The sequence below is a fragment of the Mixophyes fleayi genome, chromosome 1, assembly GCF_038048845.1.
Source record: "Mixophyes fleayi isolate aMixFle1 chromosome 1, aMixFle1.hap1, whole genome shotgun sequence".
NCBI classification, from domain to species: domain Eukaryota; kingdom Metazoa; phylum Chordata; class Amphibia; order Anura; family Limnodynastidae; genus Mixophyes; species Mixophyes fleayi.
In genome coordinates, this window is record NC_134402.1 from 280,398,706 (window position 1) to 280,425,807 (window position 27,102).

Consider the following 27,102-nt stretch of genomic DNA (forward strand, 5'->3'; position numbering starts at 1 on the left):
TATTAGAGATTTGGATTCTGACCCCAACGTGTTCCTGACTTCTCCTTTGGCTCCTGATTCTGGCTTAGAGTGATATTCTGGTTCTGACTCAGCTTTCTGACCATTCTCCTGCTTCTGATTTTGGCTGTGATTGTCTCTTAGGTTTTAACCAGGTTCTGCTGACTACCCTGTGCATTGTTGCGCCCAGACTTCCATCCAGTATTCTGGTGCTCCATCACTGCTGCCTCATTGGACACCTCTCCAGCTAACTGACACTGAGGGCTGCGACCTGCACGCCTCTTGCAGCAGAGTCCATACCTCCTTGCGGGGAGCCCTGGTGAAATTTCGAGGTGTGTTAGATTTCGCGCCTTAGTACTTAGTAGCGCCAACTGCTGGTATGTGTCGCCATCTTCAGCCTCGTGTGTGTGACATGAAGTAGGCTGCAGTATGATGGAGGGGCACAGTGATGAAGGGGCAAAAGTGTGATGAAGGAAGCTGCTTTGTGATGATGGAGGGGGCACAGTGTGATGAACAAGGGGGCACAGTGTAATGGAGGAGGCTGCAGTGTGATGGTGGAGACGCAAAAGTGTGAATTCACTAGTGAGGGGGAATAATAGAAGCAGGAACAGTTATAGATTGAGAGGATCAAGGGGTAAGAGAGGAGTGAGAGAAGCAAGATGTGAGTAACATTTTAAGGTTACATTTAATGACTGGCATGTACTGATCCTGCAGACCCACCTGCCAAGGTCCGGAATGCTTACCTGGTGGTCACCGCTGCTTCTCCTGACGCTGAATGACGGGCGCCATTTTGGGCCCATCTTTTATCTTCACTGATTAGTGTTCCTTCAACTCACCTCTCTCAGGTATTTAAGGCACCTGTGCCTCTCCCAAATTGCTAGATATTCTTGTCCTTTAGCCTGCTCAGTTGAGGATTAGTTGGCTCCTTGCAGTAACCTGTCTAACTTGGAAAATCAGAGTCTCCAGCTTTTCAGCTTAACCTGGCAATCCAGGCATCTTAAACCTGCAGTCATCTGTCTAACTTGGAAAACCAGAGTCACTAGTCTCATGGCTTAACCTGGCAATCCAGACATTCTACACCTGTAGTCACCCATCATACCTGGGTAACCAGAGTCCACAGCCTCCCAGTTCTTCAGGTCATCCGCATACCTGTCCTACATCTAAACCTTCACCATCTCCAAATGGTCTCGCTTAGTGCCCACAAGGAGAACCGCAACCAGCGGAGCTGAAGCAGCCAAGACAAACCTCCTCACAGGGGTCCCTAGAGAATACTTTCACCCCATTAGATTCCGCATCTCCGTGGTAGGCAGTACTAAACCATGCGGATCACAAAGGATTTTAAATCTCTTGTCTACAAGTGTGATAATGACACTTATTTATTTTTTTAGAAATGTGCTGCAGCATACTTGATCCTAGTAGATAGCATATAATATGTAGATAAGTATACATTTTTGGTATTATGTATTATCGTATTACATGTAATTATAACTTAGAGCTTTTTTGAAGCACTACATAGCATTCACTGTACATTGATTCCATATTTATTCTCTTTTGATTCTGTAACATTTTATAATACCTTTGGCTCTCATTGATGTCATTGGTACATAGTTAATTGATAGGCTTCATTGAAACTTTGTTCTTTTCACAAAATAACGACTTCCAGTTTATGTAAAATACAGTTTCTGAGGGAAATGTGTAAATTACTCTATATCCAGCAGAGGTCAGTAAAATGTAAGAAAAGCAATTAGTTGCAATGGTTACATACACTGGGCCTGATTTAGTGTTGAACATAAAGATACCCGTATTTCCGTATGAGCAAATATGCATCTGTAAGTTTTTGTTTTTATGTCTGCATTATGAGTTCCATGCATCTGAAAGCACTTGCAACCTTCAATTTACTTTACAGATATCTCTGTAGCAAAGATGCCACAATCCTTGTCAGCTGCAAAACTTGCACCAAGCTTTTGTAGGTAAAATTTAGGTTTTGTATTATTATTATTATTATCATAAATTTGTAAGGCGCCACAGTGCTCCGCAGCGCCATACAGTAGGGAAAACAGTGCGTACATAAATCAAGAACATACATAAAAAAAAAACACATACAAGGCAGATAAAATCAATGCAGATATGAAAACAAAGCATATGGAGAACCCTGCTCATTAGCGAGCTTACTTACATACTAAGTGGAAGAAGGGGATAAGGTCACCTCTAAAAAAGAGATGGGTTTGCAAAGAGCATCTAAAGTTTTGAAGGCTGTGGGAAAGTCTAAATTGAGTGTGGTAGGGAATTCCATAAGTGGGCAGCAGCACGGGAGAAGTCTTGTAGGCGGGAGTGAGAGGTGTTTACTAGAGACGAGACAAGGCGCAGGTCAGAGGTAGATATAAGAGGGCGGGAGGGAGGAAGAGAATTTTGATGTATGAAGAGGTGGTATTGTTGAGGGCTTTGTAGGTAAGGGAGAGTAATCTGAATTGAATTCCGGAGGACACACAGAACCAGTGTAGGGATTTGCAAAGTGATGCAGCAGATATGGAGCGGTGAGAGAGGAAGGTCAGTCTTGCAGCAGCATTTAGGATGGATTGAAGTGCGGCTATATGGGCATTGGGAATGCCAAATAGCAGGAGATTACAGTAGTCAAGATGGGAAATGATGAAAGAATGGACAAGCGTTTTGGTAGCACGTTGAGTAAGAAAACAGTGTATTCTGGCAATGTTTTTAGCAGGAATCAACAGGATTTGTAGGGAGTCTGTTTTGACACCAAGGCAGCAGGCTTGGGAGACTGAGGAAATTGTTGTGTTATTGACAGTGAGGGAGATTTGAGGGGAGGTGGTGATTCTGGCAGGAGGGAAGATAATAAGCTTTGTTTTGGATATGTTTAGCTTTAGGTAGCGTTTGGGCATCCATGTGGAGATAGCTGAAAGACAGTTGGTTACATGAGATAGTACAGAAGGAGAGAGGCCAAGGGAAAGAGATATGGATTTGGGTAGTTAGTATAGTTATACATATTTATAGTTATTTATTCTAGCTAGTGTATTTCAGGATCCATTTGACTCCATATAAGACGCATGTCAAAGGGGCATGTTATTGCATACTACTGTACTACACTTCACCTTTAAGCCCCTGATCCACCTCTCCAAGTGAAAGAGGCTGCAAGATACAAGGAACTGTAAATGTCGTCATGTACATAGTGTATCAATTTTTCATCAAGACACATCTTTACATCGTGCAAGTGCGACTCTAAATCACAGGCCCATTATACATAACTTACTTTTGCCTAACAATAAAGAAGCATCCCATCTTAATACATAATAAAATCCATTTTGGACATCCTCTTCTCTAGCACTAACCTTGTCCAACTACCAACATAGTGGCATTCACCAATATAGATAGAAGCCTTCATTTGCGTTTGGGAAAGGCTAAAACATTTTTCAGTCTTCCAGGCTGGATGACATGAGGTAGCAACTAGACCAGCCCTGAAGCAGGAAGTTAGCTCCACTCTCACGGGTTCTTGAGCTAACAAATCCAGCTTTAAAATTGCAAATAATTCGTAGTGCTCAAAAAGTGAGAACTATGTGAATTCTCTCAGCTTGGCTTATTCCTTACTTCATAGATCCCTTGGATTGATGAGCACTGCTAAGTCTACAAGATACTGCATAATAAGTAAATAAAGCACAGTTTTTTCAGTCACACTCCCCTTTACCTGAATCTAAGCTCCTTCTCAATCATTAGTCCTTCGACTCTATTTTTCTGTCCCCTTCTTATTTCATTGATGGATTAGTCACTCTGTTTCCTTCCCCCATCCTCCTCTTTTCACTCCCAACTCTATGAGGCAGATTCCATTCAGCCTCGACTAACGTGGCATTAAAGTCAATACCATTAATACGGTCATTTTAAGCCTGCTTTCTGCTCACGGCTCCCTGACCTGCGAACAAAAAGCCAGTGTTGATATTACTGTATTAACGGTAATTACTCGCACTATTACCGTAATATCAGTAATAGTGAGCAGACCACGATACTTTCGGCAGTAACACGGCCAATTCCCGCCTATCTCTTTCTTATATTTAAAATCAGTCATTCCAGGCAATTTTCTCATCCGATTACATGTTTTTTTATTACTTTACTAGTACTATATCAATATACTGTACTATTGATATTATATTTTTCATAATTTGAACTTTAATAAATAAAAAAATAAAAAATAAATAAAACAATGCATAAAGCACCAATCATCCCTGCCTCACTTTAAAAACATGCATACGCTATTTACTAATGTTTGTTTTTCATTAACTATGCAAGGAGCAACTAATTAGACATCTTAATAACACAGAATGACAACAAATCCTGTTTTTACCTGACAATTTACAATGAATATTTTGTTAAATCCTGTGTGATGTAAGATTGCTTTACAATAACTGGTACAACTAATATTATTATAGTACTAGTAGAAGGCAGAATAAATAATACATTCAAAGACAACTACAGTACTTTTGGATAAATGATAACACCTTTATTGTTTCATCTAATAAATTTAAGAAATCTACTTGACTTGGGTTAATATTATGTCACACCCACATCTCAACTGTTATAATTGTTGTTGATCTGTAAGTCACAGTGCAGACAGCGGGGAAAATAGAACATAAAACAAGGCTCATGTGAATCAAATAAGTGCAGATATGAAAACAAAGAGATGGGAGAGCCCTGCTGCTGAGAGCTTACAATTTAGTGGAAATGGTACAGATGAGACAAAAGAAGCAAGTGTAACTCAGAATGGAGGCTGGGATATCAGTGAGTAGTACCAGTGGGAGTAGTATAGCTGGGAGTATTATAGACTTTAGTAAAGATGTGGGTTTTCAGAGAGTGTTCAAATATTTGAAGCCTCAATCTTGTCAGCCATGGTAGGAAAGTAGGGAATTCCATAGGTGGGTATCGGCACTGTGAGTGAGAGGTGATAATCAGGCGCAGGTCAGAAGCAGATCGATAAGGAGATGAGGTCAAGAGATGTTTACTATAGGTTTGGTGAAATGAGTGTGTGTTTTAAAGGAGGCTGGGCTAGAGATAGGCATTTAGTTGAAGAGAGGGAGTGTAAAGGTTGAGAGGGAATGGGGTTGAGGGGTCAGGTTGTGAGGGTGAGGTTAATAGATGAGTGCAGATATTTTGTCTTCAATTACACAGAAGAATGAACTGAGACTCTATTAGGGAAGCAGGATGTGGTGGGTTGGGCATGTGGGTTCAGGCATGAGGAGATTTCCTGTTAAAGATGTTGTCTTTGAAGAAGGTAGCAAAGCCATGGGCTTTGAGGAAAAAAAGGGGAAGTGATGTAGGTTGGCAGAGAAGCAAGTTCAAGGTGGAGCTAAATAGGTTTGATTGGCAAGTTAAATGGCAGTGTTGTAAGATGAAAAGATGCGTTTATAGTAAAAGAAGTCAACATTCTAACGAAATTCCTTCCAATGACATTCAGCAGTGGGGTAGCTTTTTTGCAGGTAGCGGGACTGTTTGGAGTGTCATGGTTGATATTTGGATTGGTTGAGGAATGCATGTGTGTGGTGGCTAGAGCTTCTAGGGCTGAAGTTATAGAAAGAGACAGGCAGATCAGCTCTGGACAAGGTAGTTATAGGAGAGAGTAGTTTTAGTAAAGATAAAAGGTGGATTAGACCAAGATCATTTAGGTGTCACTGTGTTTGTGTGGATGCAGAGAGATAGCATGTTGTAAGGTGAGGATGAAGGAAAGACGATTTTAGTAGAAGCAGGAGATGTTTAGATGAAATGCCAAACATACTTCCAATCTCTCATCTGTGCTGATGCTTCCAACTCTAAAAGCCTTTTTAATACATTTAAATCTCTTCTCAACCCTCACAAACCAACCTCTTCACCTATCGTCAATGACCAAGATCTTGCTTACTAATTCAAGGACAAAAAGGCAAGATCTGACATTAATGGGTATCCTCTTTCCCCTCCAACAACCTGCTCAACTCCTTTCCTGCACCCTCTTGAACCTTCTCCTCATTTGATCACAAAAATGATGATGATGTATATACTCTCTTCTTTTCTTCCCACTTTACTACCTGCCCACTTTACCATATGCCCTCACAAATCAGTTGACTGCTGCCTCCTGTGCTCAACCTAGCTTTACCTATTTCTGACCCAAAGTCTCTCGTATTACCGTTCAATCACTCTAATCCCAAGCCCCTCCAAGCTTCTTGAGAGGCTCACATGCCTTCTTTACTCACACAACTGATTGGACCCTCTTCAGTAAAGCTTTCTTACCAAGCAACTGCATTGACTAAGGTGATCAATAATTTGATCACTGCTAAACCTAAATGACACTACTTGCTTCTAATTCTTCTGAACCTCACTGCTGCATTTGACACTGTTAAATACTCACTTCTCATACAAACACTACACTCCCTAGGTCAATTTAGGACACTGTCTAGTCCTGGTTTTCAAAATACTTACTTACTTACAAATCATTATTTCTGTGTTCATTTCTCTGGATCCACCTCCTCTCTGTTTCCTCTATCAGCTTTCCAAGCCCTCTGCTTTTCTCTATCTACACCACTTTTCTTAGAAAACTAAAAAGCTCCTTTGGATTTCAGTATCACCTCTATGCCTATGACACTCAAATGTATCTATCCTCTCCAGATCTCTCTCCATCTGTGCTGTCTTGCGTTACTGAAGGTGTTTCTGCCATTTCATTTTCAATGTCCTCCCACCACCTCAAACTCAATCTTTCAAAAACAGAGCTAATAATATTTCCACCAATCAAAAAAGCTATCTACCTATCTCTGTCTGTGACAACGCGACAATAATCCCTACTCCTTAAGCTTGCTTCCTAAGTGTCATCCATGATTCAGAGCTGTCCTTTATTACGGACACCTAATCTGTATAAAAATCATGTTATGTATCTAAGAAACATTTCCAGAATACACACATTTCTCACACAAGACACTGTAAAAACGGTTATTTTGAATGCTGTGACTAAATATATAACAAATATGTGAACCAGTCAGCAAAGTTGTCAATGAATTTGAAAATTGGTCCTAGGTGTGAAGGATAACATCAACACAAAGAAATCGAGAAGAGAGAAAAGACGGATGGGGAGAAACTTCAAAGTAAGCAAAGGAGAGGGGGAATTTCTGTGTCTATGACTCTGATGGTGCAAAGTAAAACTGCCTTCTCTGCCACCTTTTATGTCTCTGGGAGAACTGCTGAAGTACAGAACTCTGTAGGAGAGGGCAACAGATGATCATAGTGTCAGAGAAGGTAAGTCAGGTTTTTGTAATGGCAAGGATATTATGGGATTTTAAATGAATGGATCATGAATACATGCATAGGAAAAAAGGGAGGGTAGTGGACAGATGTAGGTAAGGTAGGAGGTAGCAAAAGAAATATGGGAATTTTAGGGGTGTATGTAGTAAGAGAGGATTTCACAGAGCTCAAGGTTGGTTGACATGTTACCTGCAGTCATGAGAAGAGGGTGAAAAAGATGTGTGGATGATTTGTTGGTGCAAAGTTTGTTTTTGCGATTAACTGTTCATGTGTGCAGACAATTGAGGAGGAAAGAAGTGAAGGAAAAATACTGATGAGAGAGAGAAATAAGATGCTGGAGAGAGAAGAGGAATTTGGAGAAAAGCACGTATGTAAATAAGAGAAGTAGAGAAGGCAAATTGAGTAGATGCATGGTGGATTGACATGAGAAGTGTATCTGAGACAGTAGGGAAGATCAGTTGATCCAGGTAGTACACAGCAGTGGAGGAGTTGGTGGCACCTTAGCTGACCTTTGCCAATTGGGCATATGGTCTGGTACACTGACTGTTGAGCTCAGTGGGTCAAGCAGCTGAATAGGGATGTCAACAGCAAAGATATTTGAGCTCAGTGGGTCTCGTAGCTGAACAGGGATGGTACTCCATTAGATCATTTTAGCAACCTAGTTTTTGATATGATTATACTCCATCTCACTATTGTGTCATTCACAAAGTGTCAGAGGGGTTATGTTCTTTTCATATTTAAGACACTTAACTGAAATTAATTCTCCTTATTCATGTCACCTATAGCCTTTACCAACAGTCAGTAGGAATACTACATTAATCAGAAATGAAAGCTAGCATAAGAAAATAGCCTACAAGTCATACTGTTTAATTCTAGAAGGCACATTAATGTTAAGTACTTTTACCCAAATAATATTTCAAGAAACTTGCCTTCATTAGTGATTGCACAGACATACCTATTTTGCTGCTATCGCTGATAATTTTCTCTTGTTGGCGTAATAGAAAGCGAGTACAATCAAAAGTGACTGAGGCAAAATTCCACGCCATGCATGCAGACACGCAGAAGCTTACAAGTTTGTTTATTACAGGCACGGCTTCAGCTTGAAGGACCCGGTACGCCTGACATTGGCTGTCTGTTTATAGAGAGAACAATATGCTGTTTACATAGTTAGCAATATTTGAATTCAATATCAAAAATCATTTTGCTGCAAACACGATTCTATATAGGTCACATATTATGTTATACAGACAGACTTAGGGAACTCAAATGTCAGGATACACCACTGCAGACACAGCCAAACACTTGCTGATTTCTTACCCCACAGCAGAACATTCTCTCTTACTGGGACCCTTTTGTGAGTAATGGATCGGTGTTTAGCTCCAGTATAGGGCAAACACTAGGCAATCCTATGTTTGGCTCCAGGGCGCACTCTTACTTGTGGCTCTTTAGTGTTTTGACTCTGCGTTACTCCAGATTTAACCTGTTATTTGCTTGCCCTGATTTTAGGAATATTTTCCTAAATACTGGATTGTTGCTGCATCTGCCACACTTGGCCTGACATTAAACTTTCCTTCTATGTCTCTGATCTGAGATCCTGTTTTATCCTTGTGGTTCCTTAGAGCTTGGACTCAGCACTCCTTGCTGATATACACATCTGACAAAAACCCTGGGGACAACTGCGTACCAGTGATTACACTTGTTTTAAGAAAGAGGATTACTATAGGTTACATACATGCTAATCTGGTCACATACAAAACTGGGAGGTCTGCACAAAAATACTTATCCCAGCACTAAGCTATGCCAGCCAGGGCTGGTGGCACTATAGCACGAAAAACACAGCGTTGGGGTTCCACTTCTATAGCACCAACCAACCCTTGGCCAATCAGAAAAGTGTTACATATGTAAAACTACAAGTGCCTCTATGCCCTAGCTTCCATGATCTGTTAAGTCCTGTATGCAGTAGAAAATTGTAAAAGAAAAACACACATAATATGGAAAAAACAAACTTTATTCTAAATAAATGCATCCCTCTTTAACCACTTTATTTACCTCAGTTAATTCCAGAGTGACAAGCTGGCATTCACAGAATCCCCAGCAGACATTCCATGGGTACAGTAAATGAAAAACCACGATTGGATGAGGCACAACCAGCTCAGTTAACAGTCACTCTACAAATGAGTCAGAATCGGCATTGCATGTTTATAAATTCCCATACTCTGAGGACAGTGCATGTGAATTTCCTAGCCGTAGTGCTTTCAGCACAAGGCTAGTTTTGCCTATGGGGCCCTAGGGAATTAAGCCCTGTGCTGATAGGCCTAGGACTGGTTGGTACACCTGACTGGCAAAGGATAATGATGGCATCAGCATCTTGTTCCCACAATTATGCCGATACCATCTTAGGCTGGCGGTGCTAGAGCTGTCTTCACTTTTTTTGGGGGACACACATTTTTTTATATATATTTAAGGCCAGTGCAAGATAACCATCATCATCAGCATGTATCTTGCACCAGATAGATCTGCTGACAAATATACCTGCTTCCTACTCTATGTAGTGTGTAAGGTATGTGTAACATGCTTACTGTACTCAGGCTTTTTTATATTAACTTTATTTTTAAGTTAACTGCTTGACTACCGGAGGAACTTATGCTTCTTTACAGTTTCACTTTCTTATTGGGAAGATTAATATTTGTGATTTTACACAAGAGATGCCTTGTCATCGGTTGGTACCTGAAAAGTAAAACAATGTCTGAGTCTGCAGTGGATATGTGGAGAGCTGTCAGTGATAGATTTAACAAAATAACACTCTTCCCAAGTTGCCTTGGTGCTTTAGATGGCAAGCACATCCTTATTTAGATGCCACGAGAGAGATCTAATAATTTTATCATCATTACCAATTTTTATTGTTACTGATGGTGGAATCTCTCCTGTGATACTGTAATTTCTGTATTAGAAATGTACTGATTTCTGAAGCAATAGGTATATGTGTGGAGGAAATGTGTTTTCTGCACCGTCTGAAGGCAGGTAATCCCATGCTAATTAGACATTTTGATGTGTGAGTGTCCAACATATTGTCACGTCCAGGCAAGTTGTTCAGGTTCAAGATGAGCCTTGAAACCTGCTAGGCAATGACTACCCCACGAGAGGTGCAGAATCTAATGAAAGGAGAGGTATTCACCAGGGATCTCCTCAAGGAGATATGGATTTGGCTGCTCTCAAACCACAGGTTGCAGTCCTTTAGTGGCCACAGAGCAAACTAAGAAGGAACCTGAGACAATGGAGATGAGTAGCTACGCCGGACTACAGGAAGGTAAGTATACAGGTGTTTGGAGATCAGCAGGTGAGTAGGAGAATACGGCAGAGAGAAGCAGATGACCTATAGTCAGCATACCATCCACAAGTTTGAGAGGTGTCTTTGCTGAGCAGCAATATACCAAAGAGCTGATCTCTATGAGCCGGTACCCAGTGACAGGATCTATGATGATGCCCAATGCCTTGTAGTAACCTTTCAGATAAACTCTGGAGCACGCTACAGCAGGTAAGAGCACTGAGGTTCCAGATGGGTAGCGAAGGCTTGATTCAGAGTCAATGATGAGGTGCGATATAATGCTGGCTTAACACAAAAATAAACTGAGGAACAGATGGCCCAGGAACAGTAGAGTGATACACTGTAGAGGACTGTGCGCAGAAATCCCTGGGGGCGTAATAGTCCGGAGCAGGATCAGAGATGAGACACGATACTCAGCAGTGTAGTCACTGGCCAGAATAACAACAGGTGTGAGCAACAAGGACACGGATGGTAGATGACTGATTGCTGAGATCCCTGCTGCTTGGATAGCCTATGGACAGGACCGATGGTAAGGCACAAGACACTGCAATATATATACTGAACTGATTGTGGAACAGGTGACACCGGTTAGAACCAGGAGCAGGGGAGGGCTGGCAGACCTTGGCCTGGGGGGCAAGCACACAGCACTGGCCCATAAGTAGTGGCCCAGCCTTAAAGGGTGGTTTTTGGTACAATATATATTTATCTATATAAGAAGAGGCTATTTTAGTGTTGCTTAATCCATATATATTTTTATGCCCAGGCCCAGAGCTGGATTAAGGCTCTGGGGGGCCTGGGCACTTTAGACAGGGTAACCCCCTATGATGTAGCATGTGTCACGAGCCGCGGCGGTGCCTGAAGCCGCTCAAGGCAACGGTCAGGACGCTTTCTGCTCCAGCGCCGCGTCCCGGCATCTAGTGCAGCCGGCATCTAGTGCAGCGTGCGCAATACAATTAGTTAGTTAGTGCCCAGCTGGGCTGTCCTTCCCCCTAATACGCTGATCAATTCTATTGGGCCATCTCATATATATAAGGCAGGAAGGGGCAAACCCTCCCTGCCGGTTATAGTCCCTGCTTCCTGCATACTTCCTGCGGTGCTGCTGTTTCTATATATATACCTGTATACTAACGCTGCCATATTGCCTGTGACCTCTGACCTCGGCTTGTTCTCTGAATACGTTGTCTGCTGCTGGCCCCCGACCCTTGCCTGGACTTCACTCTGCCTTCCTGGGTTCTCCCCAGCCGGTACACATCTCACGACCCTCCGTCGGTCTGCTAAGTCTGTCCCCACCACTAGGGGCAACAGTGAACACCAGACTTTCGGGGCAGACTCCGGGTTTTGTTGTACTGGTTGGAGGGGTTCCTAACAGTATGGTTATCATTTTAGACAAATACACAGGCAATACTGTGTGCACTACTGTTAGGTGCACACAGTTCTGCCTTCACGAGCAGTACACGGTGGAGTGGGAAATACCTCCCTACTGTCCTTAGCGAGACAGTCACCCAAATTCAGGACTGTCCCACCAGATTCAGGACAGTTGGCAGACTGTCCTGCTCTCTCCTACCTGTTCTTGTCATTGTCAACACTTGTGTCTGCTGGTTTCTTTAGCTCATTTGCCGCTTGTCTGAATCCTGGAATATTGGAGGCCCTATTTGGAGAAAAAAATGGGTACACGAAATTAAGAAAACTCCAACCAATAATAGTATTCACATTTGATAAATAGACCTATTTCCCTCCAACTTACCCTGACATTAAATTTAGTAGTATTCCCATTTAATAAATAAACCTATATCCCTCCCTCCAAACAAATAAATGAAATAGCATTTACGTTTAATAAATATAACCATTTCCCACAACCAGACATTAAATAATTCATAATCACTCTTAATAAATAGACCCATTAAATTAAAGGTCCAATAAACCCACCCTAATTTCATAGGCCCCACTATTAAATTAAATTGCCCCATCATCACAACACAAATAAAATAGCACACACACACACACACACACACTACACTGGCCCCTCACATACACACAAAATACACTGGCTCCTCACTCACACACACACACACACACACACACACAACACACTGGCCCCTCACACACACATACAACACACAGGCCCCTTCACTCACACAGTATACTGCCCCTTCACTCACACAAAATACACTGGCCCTTTCACTCACACAAAATACACTGGCCCTTTCACTCACACAAAATACACTGGCCCCTTCACTCACACAAAACACACTGGCCCTTTCACTAACACAAAATACACTGGCCCCTTCACTCACACAAAATACACTGGCCCCTTCACTCACACAAAATACACTGGCCCCTTCACTCACACAAAACACACTGGCCCCTTCACTCACACAAAACACACTGGCCCTTTCACTCACACAAAACACACTGGCACATTCACTCACACAAAACACACTGGCCCCTTCACTCACACAAAACACACTGGTCCCTTCACTCACACAAAACACACTGGCCCTTTCACTCACACAAAACACACTGGCCCCTTCACTAACACAAAATACACTGGCCCCTTCACTCACACAAAATACACTGGCCCCTTCACTCACACAAAACACACTGGCCCCTTCACTCACACAAAACACACTGGCCCTTTCACTCACACAAAACACACTGGCCCCTTCACTCACACAAAACACACTGGCCCTTTCACTAACACAAAATACACTGGCCCCTTCACTCACACAAAATACACTGGCCCCTTCACTCACACAAAATACACTGGCCCTTTCACTCACACAAAACACACTGGCACATTCACTCACACAAAACACACTGGCCCCTTCACTCACACAAAACACACTGGTCCCTTCACTCACACAAAACACACTGGCCCTTTCACTCACACAAAACACACTGGCCCCTTCACTAACACAAAATACACTGGCCCCTTCACTCACACAAAATACACTGGCCCCTTCACTCACACAAAACACACTGGCCCTTTCACTCACACAAAACACACTGGCCCCTTCACTCACACAAAACACACTGGCCCTTTCACTAACACAAAATACACTGGCCCCTTCACTCACACAAAATACACTGGCCCCTTCACTCACACAAAATACACTGGCCCCTTCACTCACACAAAATACACTGGCCCCTTCACTCACACAAAATACACTGGCACATTCACTCACACAAAACACACTGGCCCTTTCACTCACACAAAACACACTGGCACATTCACTCACACAAAACACACTGGCCCTTTCACTCACACAAAACACACTGGCCCCTTCACTCACACAAAACACACTGGCCCCTTCACTCTCACAAAATACACTGGTCCCTTCACTCGCACAAAATACACTGGCCCCTTCACTCACACAAAATACACTGGCACATTCACTCACACAAAACACACTGGCCCTTTCACTCACACAAAACACACTGGCACATTCACTCACACAAAACACACTGGCCCCTTCACTCACACAAAACACACTGGTCCCTTCACTCACACAAAACACACTGGCCCTTTCACTCACACAAAACACACTGGCCCCTTCACTAACACAAAATACACTGGCCCCTTCACTCACACAAAACACACTGGCCCCTTCACTAACACAAAATACACTGGCCCCTTCACTCACACAAAATACACTGGCCCCTTCACTCACACAAAATACACTGGCCCCTTCACTCACACAAAACACACTGGCCCTTTCACTCACACAAAACACACTGGCCCCTTCACTCACACAAAACACACTGGCCCTTTCACTAACACAAAATACACTGGCCCCTTCACTCACACAAAATACACTGGCCCCTTCACTCACACAAAATACACTGGCCCCTTCACTCACACAAAACACACTGGCCCTTTCACTCACACAAAACACACTGGCCCCTTCACTCACACAAAACACACTGGCCCTTTCACTAACACAAAATACACTGGCCCCTTCACTCACACAAAATACACTGGCCCCTTCACTCACACAAAATACACTGGCCCCTTCACTCACACAAAATACACTGGCCCCTTCACTCACACAAAACACACTGGCCCCTTCACTCACACAAAATACACTGGCCCCTTCACTCACACAAAATACACTGGCACATTCACTCACACAAAACACACTGGCCCTTTCACTCACACAAAACACACTGGCACATTCACTCACACAAAATACACTGGCCCCTTCACTCACACAAACACACTGGCCCTTTCACTCACACAAAACACACTGGCCCCTTCACTCACACAAAACACACTGGCCCCTTCACTCTCACAAAATACACTGGTCCCTTCACTCGCACAAAATACACCTGCCCCCACTCTCACACACACTCACAATATTAACACACTGATCCCCACTCTCAGACACACAAGCTATACCACACTGGCTCACACACACACACACACACACACACACACACACTATATTAGCACACTGGCACACACACTATAGCCTCCAGCACACGCACACAAACTGTAGCCTCCAGCACACACACACACAAACTGTAGCCTCCAGAACACACATACACACACACACACTATAGCCTCCAGCACACACACACTATTGACATTTCTCCATAACTTACCTTATTCCCTCCACGCGCAATGTCTTCAGCAGATCTCACATGGGACGGCACCTGTCATGTGGTGCACATCCCATGTGATAGCTAGGTTCTCACAGATAAGCGGGGGGGACGGACGGATCAGGAGGATTCGCAGCCTATATGAAAGATGGCTGGTCCAGGAGGCGGGGCCAGCCACTGCCCAGTCCACCGGCCCCAAATATATATTTTCTCTCCGGCCCGGGGGACATCTGCCCCCCGGCCCAGCCCGCCCCTGACAAGGAGGGCGATGTGCTGCACAGGACAGAGGTGCTGAGGTCCTCGTAAGGCTATAGCCTAGGAAAAGGACCGATAATAAAACGCGATGTACTAGCAATACAGCCATGGATCACAATGATGATACAGGTGTCACAAGAATCACCAGGCAGGTCTGCAAGTAAGCGATAAGGAGTCAGAACGTCAGGGACCCTTAGGTTTATAATATGATCTATGGTCAAGACTGGATCATGGGTTAGTGCTTTCTATGACCATGCTGGTTCACACATAATGCCGGTCGAGATTATGTCTTCAACTTTATTTACATCTGAAGGGGAGAGACTAGCATGCAATATTCTTATTTTTATTCTTATTAATTTTTATCTTTATTTTCAGTTCTGTTTCTGTGTTGTGAGATGTTTTATGTTTTTGTAGTTGCATTGTATGTTTTTGGGTTCACATATTAACATTAGTTTTCGTTTTATGACGTTTATGCTATTTATTGGTTTATAATTTATTTGATTATTGTATTATTTAATTGGTATGTGTTCTATAGTAGTAATATTAGAGATAATTATATGAGTAGACAGACTTGGGGACTTTTAATAACAATATTAATATATTATTCACCTTTTTTCGATATTGGAGAAGAAACCGGTGACTCTTAATGATTGGGTTATGCAGTCCACGTGATCCACTGGACCTTTTTTGAGATTCTTAATCCACGTGACTTACGGAATTCCAATTTGTTGCTGGGATGTGTCTATATGCCTCTGATGAAACGGCTATACGCCGAGAAATGCGTCAGGTTAAACCCCGGGGTTTAGCTTTTGAATTGCTATCTTCAACGAGGATGATTATTCCTATTGATCTACTTCATTGAGACTGGCTGTCAGTTCTTGTGTTTTTTAAGGACTGGTAAAAGAAATAAGTACTGCATATGATGCTGTGACTTGCTCTTAAAACCTAGGGATTGTCATATTTTCAGCATAAGTGCATCTGTCTCTCAAGTCAAAGAAAGGACTGTTGAATCCAGCATTTGTTTCAATGGTGAATTTCATGTTACTCTTCCTCTGGACGTTGCTTATCCAACATTAAGATCTGGCTAATATATGATAATCATAAAACCGAGAGTTCATGGAGGACTATGCCTAAAACATTGTCTAGTCTTATTCATTATTAGTCTAATATTTTTAACAGTTTTTGTTATATGATATATATGATAGGTCAGCTGAATTAATTTTATGATTATATCATCTATGCTTTGTGCACTCTCAGTTTAGTTATTTTATGTTGGTGTCTTTGCAGGTCCAGACCTTGCTTTGGGAGAGCTGCAGCGTAGTTGTATCCACATAATATGGGTCCTTATAGTGCCTATACATTGTCTATGTACACAGAAAACAGGGAGGACTGCATCCATACAGGTAGAAGACCTGAAAATCTAACAATGGAATATAGGAGGAAGCGGTTAAAATAGTGCACAGACCAGTAATCAGCCATGTGGAACCGGGAGAAGTTTTAAAAGTGCCAGGACTGCACATGCACAGCAGGGCATGCAATATGGCAATCGAGAGAGGAGGAACGCCGTGCAACACGAGATGAGATGGTTGTCCAGGGCAACAGGTATGACAACCATCCAACATGGAGTTACAAAGGTGCAATGTGTGATGCATGAAGCAGCCTGGATTGATAAAAGTGGCAAAAGGATTACCTCCTGACAGGGAATGTGTATAAAACTGTATAAAAAGAGCTATGTTTTACCATGTAATGTATCATTCCATCTGTAACTTCTGGATGACCACAAGTACCACTAACTAGTGTGTAAAAGTCCTTGTCAGGACATTTGAGCAATCTGACTGAGACTATTACCTGCTGTATCCTGTGACCACCAGATAAGAGCTTACATTCTAATTGTTCCCTGGCTGTCCTGTGTTGAACCAAGAGTCTCTATGTAAACGCTCTGCCCAGTACCCAGCAGTCCTGATCCATATTAAGCGGTCAGGAGGTTCCAGCCAGCCCACAGAAAAGAGGCATTGCAACAGCTATACCAGCTACCCCAAAAGTAAGCAGTTCTGGGCGCCACAAAAGAGCCCAGTGGTGGCAGCTGAATTCTCCTACAATTATTGCGGAGTTGGCATTCACAGTCAACGAGTGTCTGGTGTCAAGGTGACACCAGTAGGAGTGGTCAGTAACAGTCGGTTATTGAAAGTGAGAAGGAAACCCAGATAAACTGTGCTGGAAGCACATCCCTCTATTCCTCCTTTCCCTCTACAGACCGGGTGCAAAGTAAGCCCATCCAATCACAGTACCCTTCAAATCTGAGAGATCTGGAGCAGTTTGTACAAGAAGAGTAGACCAAACTGCCAGTAAGGAGGTGCAGTAAGTTCCTCCATGGTCTATACAAAGTGGTTGGTTGCAGTTATTTTGACCAAAGGCTGTGCTTCCAATTACGTCTATAGTTTTAATAGACAACTCTGATTGGCTGGCTTCAGTATTTAGTGCAGTGAGGACTAAGCCTCACTGCCGGTTATAGCGTCCAGTTTGCCTGTCAGCTAACCTGCTCCTGTATCGTGTTGGTGACAACCTGTGGATTGATTTCTTGTGTATGAACCCTGCCTGGACTTTTGACTCTGCCTGTTTGTAGTGACCCTTGACCTTTCAGCCTGTACCTTGGACCTTGCTTCCGTGCCTGTGACCCCGACCTTTGGCGTGTTTACCGACTATTCCTGCTTGCAAGTGACCTCCGACCTCGGCTTGTTCTCTGTATACACTGTCTACCATAACTCTCTGTTCCTGGGTTCTCCACAGCCGGTACACATTTCACGACCCTTCGTTTGTCTGCAGCCAAGTCTGTCCCCACCACTAGGGGCAACAGTGAACACCAGACTTTTGGAGCAGACTCCGGGTTTTGTTGTACCGGCCTAAGGGGGTTCCTAACAGGTGCAAATGTATTGGCCACGAGTGTACAGGTGACTCCTCCCATAAGTTCAGCACACACATCTCCTGATATGGTCTGGATACTCTGAATGTTTTGATTATCTTATTACTTATAGGTTGTTATCACTTATCACTTAGACTGAGCATCTAAATCAGTGCTCTGCAAAATCATCCCCGCCCATTTCATTAACCCAAAGTACACACAGATGTTGTAAAGAGATGAAAAGTGATAACAAAAAGGTTAGTCAGACCTTGGCAAAATGCACCTTAAAAATATATTATGTACTTTTGAATTGTTTACATTTTTTTCTTTTCACTGCCTGGTTCATTTCAGGAAACTCCAGGAGTCCTGTAAAACATTTTCAATAATGCCACCCTGGTTTACTTTAGGTGACACAGGACAAGAATGTTGTAAATCTTGCAATGTTTACAAAGGGACACAGAAAACTATTTGGCAGTCATGGGCTCTTTTTGTTATTTAAATGGAAGACAAATGGAGGTGGGAGGGTGTTCAGATAATTATTTACAGCATACCGGTGAGTATATCTACACATAGGAACAGCTTCTCTATACAAGTATGGATAAAAACAATTAGACAGCATCCAGCATACACAGGCCGAAATGCACAGGATATTTGAATATGAAGTTGTACCAGCAGTAAATGAATAAAACAGAGTACCCTAGACTGAGCATCTAAATCAGTGCTCTGCAACCGGTGTGTCACGTCATTGCGAAGTGCGCAGCCGTGGCGAAATGCCTCCAAAAGGAGAAAAAGCACAAGATCCTCTCTCCCATGTATGTTCCTTTCCTAACTTTCCCTCCCACTGTACCCTGCCCTCCTCCATTCTTTCCCTGGGTATGGAGCTAGCACTGTCCCTTTCCTGTTACTTGCTGTGGTTATCCCATTTTGGTGAGTTTATGTTCATATAACTTTCTTTCTTTTAACCAATGATCTCCGCCATCCTTCCTTTCTCTCCCACATTTAACTGTAAACCGACAGCCCAACAACGTCGGAAAGCAGCGTCTCTCTATGTGCTAGCTCTTCGGAACAGGGGTGTTTGGAGTCACTTGCTATAGGACAGTTCATGCATGTTGTGCAATGAAACTGGTGTATTTATCAGAATTTGCGTTCAATTTCTGTGTATGCACTTTGTAATTCCTACTTTTATGGTATATTTTTGCTTTTTGGTGTGCAGTGGAATTCTGAGGAGGGCTTAGGAGTGCCGTGAGTGAGAAAAGGTTGCGGAGCAATGATCTCAATGATTGAACTGGTCAAGCAATCAGATATATGTGAAAAGGTTGGAAACATTCCCAACGTTTTTAATTGGTTGGCTGGTCCAGCCAATCAGACTGGGAGTCAATGAGAACCCCCATTTCATTTTATTTAGCACTAGCCTGTGATGGTGATTGATGATGTGTGTGGGGAAATTTTTTCCATGCTGACCCCTATGTGGACATGTTTATGGTAGCTTATGTTTTAGGTATAATAGACAGGGTCATCTAGAACCCTTTCCAGGATGTTATGGTTTCACAGTGGTTAGCAATGCTGCCTCACAATGCTGGTGCCATGGCATTCGTGTGTCTGTGTGTCAGTGAACTACATTAGTGTGTGTCGGTGTGTATGAGAACTGCATTAGCATGTGTCGGTGTTTATGAGAACAGCATTAGCGTGTGTCGGTGTGTATGAGACCCACATTAGCATGTGTCGGTGTGTATGAGACCTGCATTAGCATGTTCCAGTGTGTATAAGACCAGCATTAGCGTGTTCCAGTGTGTATGTGACCTGCATTAGCTTGTGCCAGTGTGTATGAGACCTGCATTAGTGTGTGCCAGTGTGTAGGAGAAATGCATTAATGTGTGTCCGTGTGGGTCGGACTGGCCCACTGGGGAAATCCCTGAAGGGCCCCAATGCCAGATGGACCCACCTCCTACACTATAGTTGATGGACAGGCACGTCTCTTCCATGGGATCAGTTGTCTTATTGTTTTGCTGCCTCAGATTGTAATGATCTGGATTCTCCCCTCCTGTCCTCTGCTAGTGATGTCTTCACGTCTCCACTCATAACACACATGTGCAGAAGGGGAGAAAAGAAGTCAGAATTATTGGCTTGTGCAGTGCCGGATGAATGAAGGTTAGTGTAAATAGAAAGAGGGTCAGTGGAATCTTGTCTTGTCTTCATGATGGGCTCTATAAAATAAAACAATAATATAATATGACAAACAATAAAGAGAAAACACAATGCTTAATTTTTAGGCTATTTTAATATTAGGCATATTTACCATGATGTGCAGGCATTGCATTTAAACTTATGCTATATCTCATCTGCTATTTTATTCTGCTGTTACATGTAATAATATATGGTATAATATTCACAATGCATGTATTTCCATTTAAATTCATTTTTTATATTTAGGTGGTGTACACCACTATGGTTTTGCACTGTGTCAGAGGCGCCAGGCATTAATTTTTAACTTCCCTTCAAACTTTTTTATTTTTCTTTGGTGAAATCTAAGGGTTTATTTTGTTAACATATTGAAACAGATAGTTATTATTATTAATATTATTATTATTTAAAAGTAAGCTGGGGTAAAAGAGTCAAAAATAATAAAATACATATATTTTCCATAATTTTTACTATGATCAATAAACATAATCTGAGCTATCTCAAATTACAATGAAATGTATACCTTTAGCGAGGCGAGCGATATTAAATGTGTATACTGTTAATCAGAGTAAGAGAGTTATAGAAAAATAAACAGGCATATGTTTTATGGGTTTTTTCCCAACTTTTATTTTTCCAGTATTTTTTTTTTTAACCAGCAGACATCTTTGGAAGTCATCAGAGACTCCAGTAGGTCTCCACTAATTTTTATACTGTAATAGATCTAATGCAAACTGAACACAAAATAATACTGTTGTAAGGGACAGCTTAATCAGTTTTCCTAATCTTGATCAACAAATATTTGGAATATTTTCAAGCATGGACATTTGGATTTATAAATATTTAAGGACATGGTTTTCTAACACATTTGGATTAAAAGCTGCTGACCAAAGAAAAAGAATTCAGATTGGTAAGTATTTTGGGCTTTATTAATTTTATTAAATTTATGTGGTAAAAAAAGAGGCTGTTTTTTTATTAAAAGTATGTGGTTTTAATGAGGGTGTTGTGGTTTTTTAAATGGTCTCAGCCAGCCATGGGTGTCAGGCCATGTTGGCACTTGTGGTTCTCCAAGTTCCAGCATGACCTGGCTTCCATGGGTATGCTGGTGCTTGTAGTTATAGAAGCATCAGCATGCTCAGACTGTTTATGCACCCTAGAACGGCAGGGACTTGTAGTTCCACAAAACAAAATGGCGTCTGTTTGTTTTTTTTAGTTTAAAATCGCCGATATTACCCTACACCCACTGCCCAGGGGTGTAGGAAAAGCCCTAGTGCTTTCAGCACTGGGCTGGTTATTCCTAGAGGCGGGGCCTGCACTTTTTTATTTGCGGACCCCACTGCTATAGTGCCAACCACCCCGGCTGGTTTGCCTAGTGCTGGTTATGCAAATTTTTTCCAGATTTTCACGTAACAAGTAGCAGGCTGGCAGCACTAGGGTTAATAGCCCTCGGACGGGGGAACCCTGCGCATTTTTTTATTTTTGGAACATTTATCTATTTTAAAACTTTTGACAGACGCCAGACCTCCGGCTGTATAGGCAGGGCGGTGTAACAGTGATGTGTTTACTAATCATGCAGCTAGGAAACACAGGAGAGTTTGAAATGGCAGCAAATCGCCAGAGATGACCAGCGATTTTGAAAATCAGAGTAAAAATCGCAGCTTAATACATCTGCAGACTTGGGGACTAAAATTGCTGTGATTTTTAAACAATGAAAATATCGGAGCTTGATACATTTACCCCCTTGACCCTATCTGTGTGGAGCTTGTATGCTCTCCCTGTGCTTGTGTGGTTTCCTTCAGGTGTTCTAGATTCCTCCCACACTCCAAAGACACACTCTTAGTTTAATTGGCTTTTGATGAAAGTAACCCATGTGTGTCTGTGCTGTAGGAATATAGATTGTAAGCTCCACTAGGACAGGGACTGATGTGAATAATTAAATATTCTCTGTAAAGTTGTAAAGTGCTGTGTAATATGTAGGTGAGTATATATATATATATATATATATATATATATATATAGTTCACAAATAACTATATTACCTTACCTTGCTTCTTTCTGGAAATATCATCCATGTCTGGTGTGACCATTTACATTATCCAGCCAGGGCACCTTCATCTTGTAGCAGTAACTGTAACCAGGTGTGGACAAGTCATACAGCCATAACTCTTCTACCTGGATTAGCAATACCCCGTTAATACCATTTGTGGCTCTATTCTTTCTCCTCTCTGAATGCTCTCACCACTCCCCAAGTAGCACTCTGGTAATGACAAAGGATGTTGTTCGGGCAACTTGTCAAAAGCTGTCCTGAGAAAAGCTTGCTAAACTATTCTGAATGTTTTGGTTTTCAGCATTCCCATTGGAGTCCACAGTATTTTCACATAGACGTTGAATGCCTCTAAATACTGCATGCAATGTCAAAATTTGGCACGAAACAAAAGGAGCACTTGTCAAAAAGTGTGTTACAGTGTTACAGGTCTATATGGCTACATAATTTTTTATCAGCATTTGATAACGTTATAGGTTTTGAGAACATGCAAGACTTAACATCTATCTGTATGAGGCCTTGGGAACAAAATATCTCTGGAAAGTGAGATGGCAAGTGATGAAGAGTACATAAATAATCTATTATTTATGTTTCACTTTATAACATATACCAGAATTTAGCCACAATTGAATTAGCACAGTGGCTTTACACAAAGCTCTTCCTTCCCCCACTGGGAAACATGAAAAACAGTGTTCATTTGGTCAGTAATTAGCATATGAATGCTGTGAGCAGTTCCTGTTGAAAAGGTAAACTCCGCCCGCAAGAGGCTTTTTACACTTTACACAGAGGAAGAAGGGTCTCTTCATGCTTGGTCCCCAACTGAGGGGACATGCTGCCATTGCTCCTAGGTGGACATGCAGGGAAGTAAGATACCCAAAGGCCTTGGGCCCTGACTAGTAGGATAGATGTTAGAATGGAGTTTTTGAATGGAATGAATGAAAGGTGAGTGTGAGCTGGAAAAATAAATGTTATAAATGTTGTAACGTGTTGTTGAATGGAAGATAGACTTCGAATCTGGACGCATATGTGTAGAGTATATGAGTATATAGAGTAAAATGATCATTTATACAGATGGTAAATGTGAATGGAAGTTTTTTGGAGCTTGTGTTGGTTAGGGTTTGGTCATGGAAGCATTGGTGTTATACATAGTTCTGTGGTTCTCTGTTGGTTTAATGCTGTAATGGAGTTTTGTTTGGAAATAGTTATTGTAATTGTATGGAAATGGTTGTGCATAGTTTTTGTTTCGTCGGAAAGTGAAGAAACCGTGTTGATGGTATTGGAAAGTCTGCTATGCTGCTGAGGATTTAGATGCATAGCAAGTGATTGGATTGTTTTGTTAGACTGTTGGTTTGAAGGGTAGTTTGTGGCTCTGAATCTATGAAATAGTGTGGTTTATGGCTGGTAATGTTCGTGTATTTGATATTGCAGTCGAGTGAAGTGCCATGTGTTCAGAGCAGAGCGAGTTTCAGACAGTAGAAGAAATGGATCTAGAATGTGGTTGAAATATCATGTTCTGCAGTTTAGTGTAAATGCATAGAAAGTGATTGGATTATTCAGGAAATGGTCAGAGTGTTAAATATAACGTTTTGTTAGACTGTTGGTGTAAAGGGAAAGTAGAGGAAATGGATCTAGTATGTGGTTGAAATACCATGTGTTAAAATGGTTGTTGGACTTTGAATGAGATATGTGAAATTAATGGATTGTGTCTGTGTGGTCTTCCCCTCCCCCTGAACATACACAAAACATACACAATGCACTCACAGACTCACACACACACACACACACACACACACCTTTAGACAATAGCTAGTCAAACACACACACAATTACTTATATATTTATATGACAGGCAATTAATGTAATATATGGCACCAAAATCTATAATTTGTGTAAAATTTTGTTACGCTGTTTACTGTTTTATAATATAATACAACACACTTTAAATGAAGTTATATCTTGCTGTGGTTATTCTTGAAGATATGAGTATAAGCTATTATACGAATATTGGTCCTGTGGATTTAAGGGAATATAAGAAATATATTTCTTAGGTTAATTTAGAAGTACCTTTGCGAAGAGTTGGTTGACGGTGATAGTCATATTTAACGGTATTAAATGGTCTTGCATATATTTGCCAGAATATTAAGGAGATTAAAACCCCTCAACAGAGAATAGCCATTTACAGCAAGTGTAGTATTATCTACATATGCAGTATCATACCTGAAGGTGTAATATGAACAGTAATTAAATGGTTCTTAAAAACTTCTTCTGATCTGTTCTGAGTCCTGGCTTCAGAGATGGAATCACAAGAGATTACATGGTTTTCCTTGTGCTCTGGTCTGCTGTTTAGTTTATCAGCTATGAAAGTAGAAAGGGTAACGAGTTAAAATGTTAGTCTTTATACAGAAATATATGCAACAGGGAAAGCAGCAATTTACTGTATATATTTCATCTGTAATCAACCTGATCATAAGAAATTACTTCCTTCAGTCCGTTCTCATACTGACAACAGAGCAACAGACAATTTTCAATGGAGCAGTGTAATATTGCAGAACTCATTTCAGGTAAAGCCCTTTAACATGTAGTTGTCAAAACCACCATGTTTGAAACATAAATAACTTCTAGAAGGTCAGAACAGTAAAACTCTCAATAGACTGCAATGACTTGAGGGTATGTTCATGTAGAAAGTAATTTTTGTGTTATTAGGGCTTTACTCATATAAATGGTGAATTTTCAAGAGAGTTGCTTGTTGTGCAGATAGGCGCATGGCCATTTCCATTGTACAGAAAGATTTAAATTGTGCACCTGCTCTGAGCTGGTGATCTACAGGTCTAATAGCAAAAAAGAAAAAAGAGATACTACTTGTGAGAGGCACACATATCACAGTCAGTTAGATTCAATAGATTTTTATCACATAAGGGAAAAGAGAGGAACAAGGGAAGGTTTACTCACATGACACCCAAATGTTAGATAAAAAAAAAACACTCACTTTTAAAAATGGTGTGCCTCTCACAAGTAGTATCTCTTTTTCTTTTTTTGCTATTGTATATGTTTCTATACTACAGAGGGAGTACCCTCAATAGATTAAAATATTATTTACGATTAATTATTTAATAGATGGGATTTTTTCATGTTATATTTCCTTAGTTTTCAGGGTTTGAATCCTGAATAGGATCTTCAGGTCTAATCCTATACTTTTTATGGGACTCGTTTTGCTTCTCCATCCTGCACTTCGACAGAGATTTTATTTCTAGGAGGACTCTGAACAATGTAACAAAAAGCTTCATACGCACAAAACTGCCACATGCAGGGGCAAACACAGGATTTGTAGAGGGGGGTTTCCACACCACGCCACCAGTGGGCGTGACCAGCATGCATGGAGGCATGGCTATAATTTTAGACAGTGCTTGGCTGCTCTCCAACTCTTCCTATCCCAATAATATACATGGGCAATGCTGCGTGCACCTCTGTTAGGTGCACGCAGCTCTCCCTTTTCAAGCAGTGCTGTGTGAAGTGGGCGCAGGGTTCAGCCACCTCAATTATACAGTGCCCCAGGCTTGGAGGGGGGTTTCCAGGCACTAGGAATAGTCCCCTCGGTTTGCCTATGACATGTAATAAAATCTTTCCTGATGTCCCCTCATTCTTATGTTTAATTTAAGCAATAACTGAGACTAAACTAAGCAGGATGAAGGCTAAAAGAGTTTATTGAAAGTTCAATGTGATGTTTAGCAATCTGCTGTGCAAACCTGGAGATATTTTTTAATACAATCAATTTTTATTGGATGTAAAAAAGGAGTACAGTCTATGCAAATTACATTGTGAACAGTATAGAACAGAAGCATAGTATGTAGTTCACATAACAAGATATCACTAATTTTCGTTCACAGACAAATTAAATAATGAATAATATTTGAAAGAGGCTTATTGCAAGCACTTTAGTACAGATCAGACTCAATATGACACTTTCGCTGGATAAAGATAGGTAGGGGAAGAATGGGGAAAGAGGGGTGTGACAAAACGAGTGTGATATGTGAATTATAGCAAATACTTTGTATAGCCCTTCTTTTGTTTCCCCAGCTCATCAGACTACAACTGCATTGTCCAATTACATGTGGTTAAGGGGACATTGTAATTCAATTTAAATATGTATATTTTGTATTATATATTGATGACTTGAAGTAATGTTATTCATTGTCCTTAAACTGAAGCCAGGAGGGTTATGGGTAAAGATCAGGTGGTGTCTAGGATACAGGTGAGAGGGCTTGAGCTGCATTCATTCTCCCCCCTCCTTCCTCTACAGGAAGCATGGAACAGCTGGGGACCCTGTGACATCACAAAGTAGTGTAAGGGGTTAATTTTAGGAGGGGCTCACTGCTACCTTATCCTTGGAAGTAGGGGAAGCCAATTAAGCATCAATTGTTCTCCTTAGGACTAGTCCAGACGTTCTGTCTGCATCCCAGCATGGGGCTTCTGTGAAAGGACATCTCATCTCCACTGCCCTGTCCAAACCCCCTAGTCCTGCACTGGCCAATGGGGAAGTAG

At 41.6% G+C, this 27,102-nt stretch overlaps 1 protein-coding gene across 1 annotated transcript in view; it reads right to left on the bottom strand.

The window, feature by feature from the left end:
* The window catches only part of LOC142107789 (protein shortage in chiasmata 1 ortholog-like), a 133,715-nt gene that overhangs the window by 46,933 nt on the left and 59,680 nt on the right, over nt 1-27,102 (bottom strand). Inside the window, exons 6-7 of the mRNA XM_075191411.1 lie at nt 24,781-24,918; nt 8,216-8,392 (exon numbers count right to left, since the gene is read on the bottom strand). Of these exons, the coding sequence (XP_075047512.1) occupies nt 8,216-8,392; nt 24,781-24,918 (315 nt within the window). The remainder of the gene's footprint in view (nt 1-8,215; nt 8,393-24,780; nt 24,919-27,102) is intronic.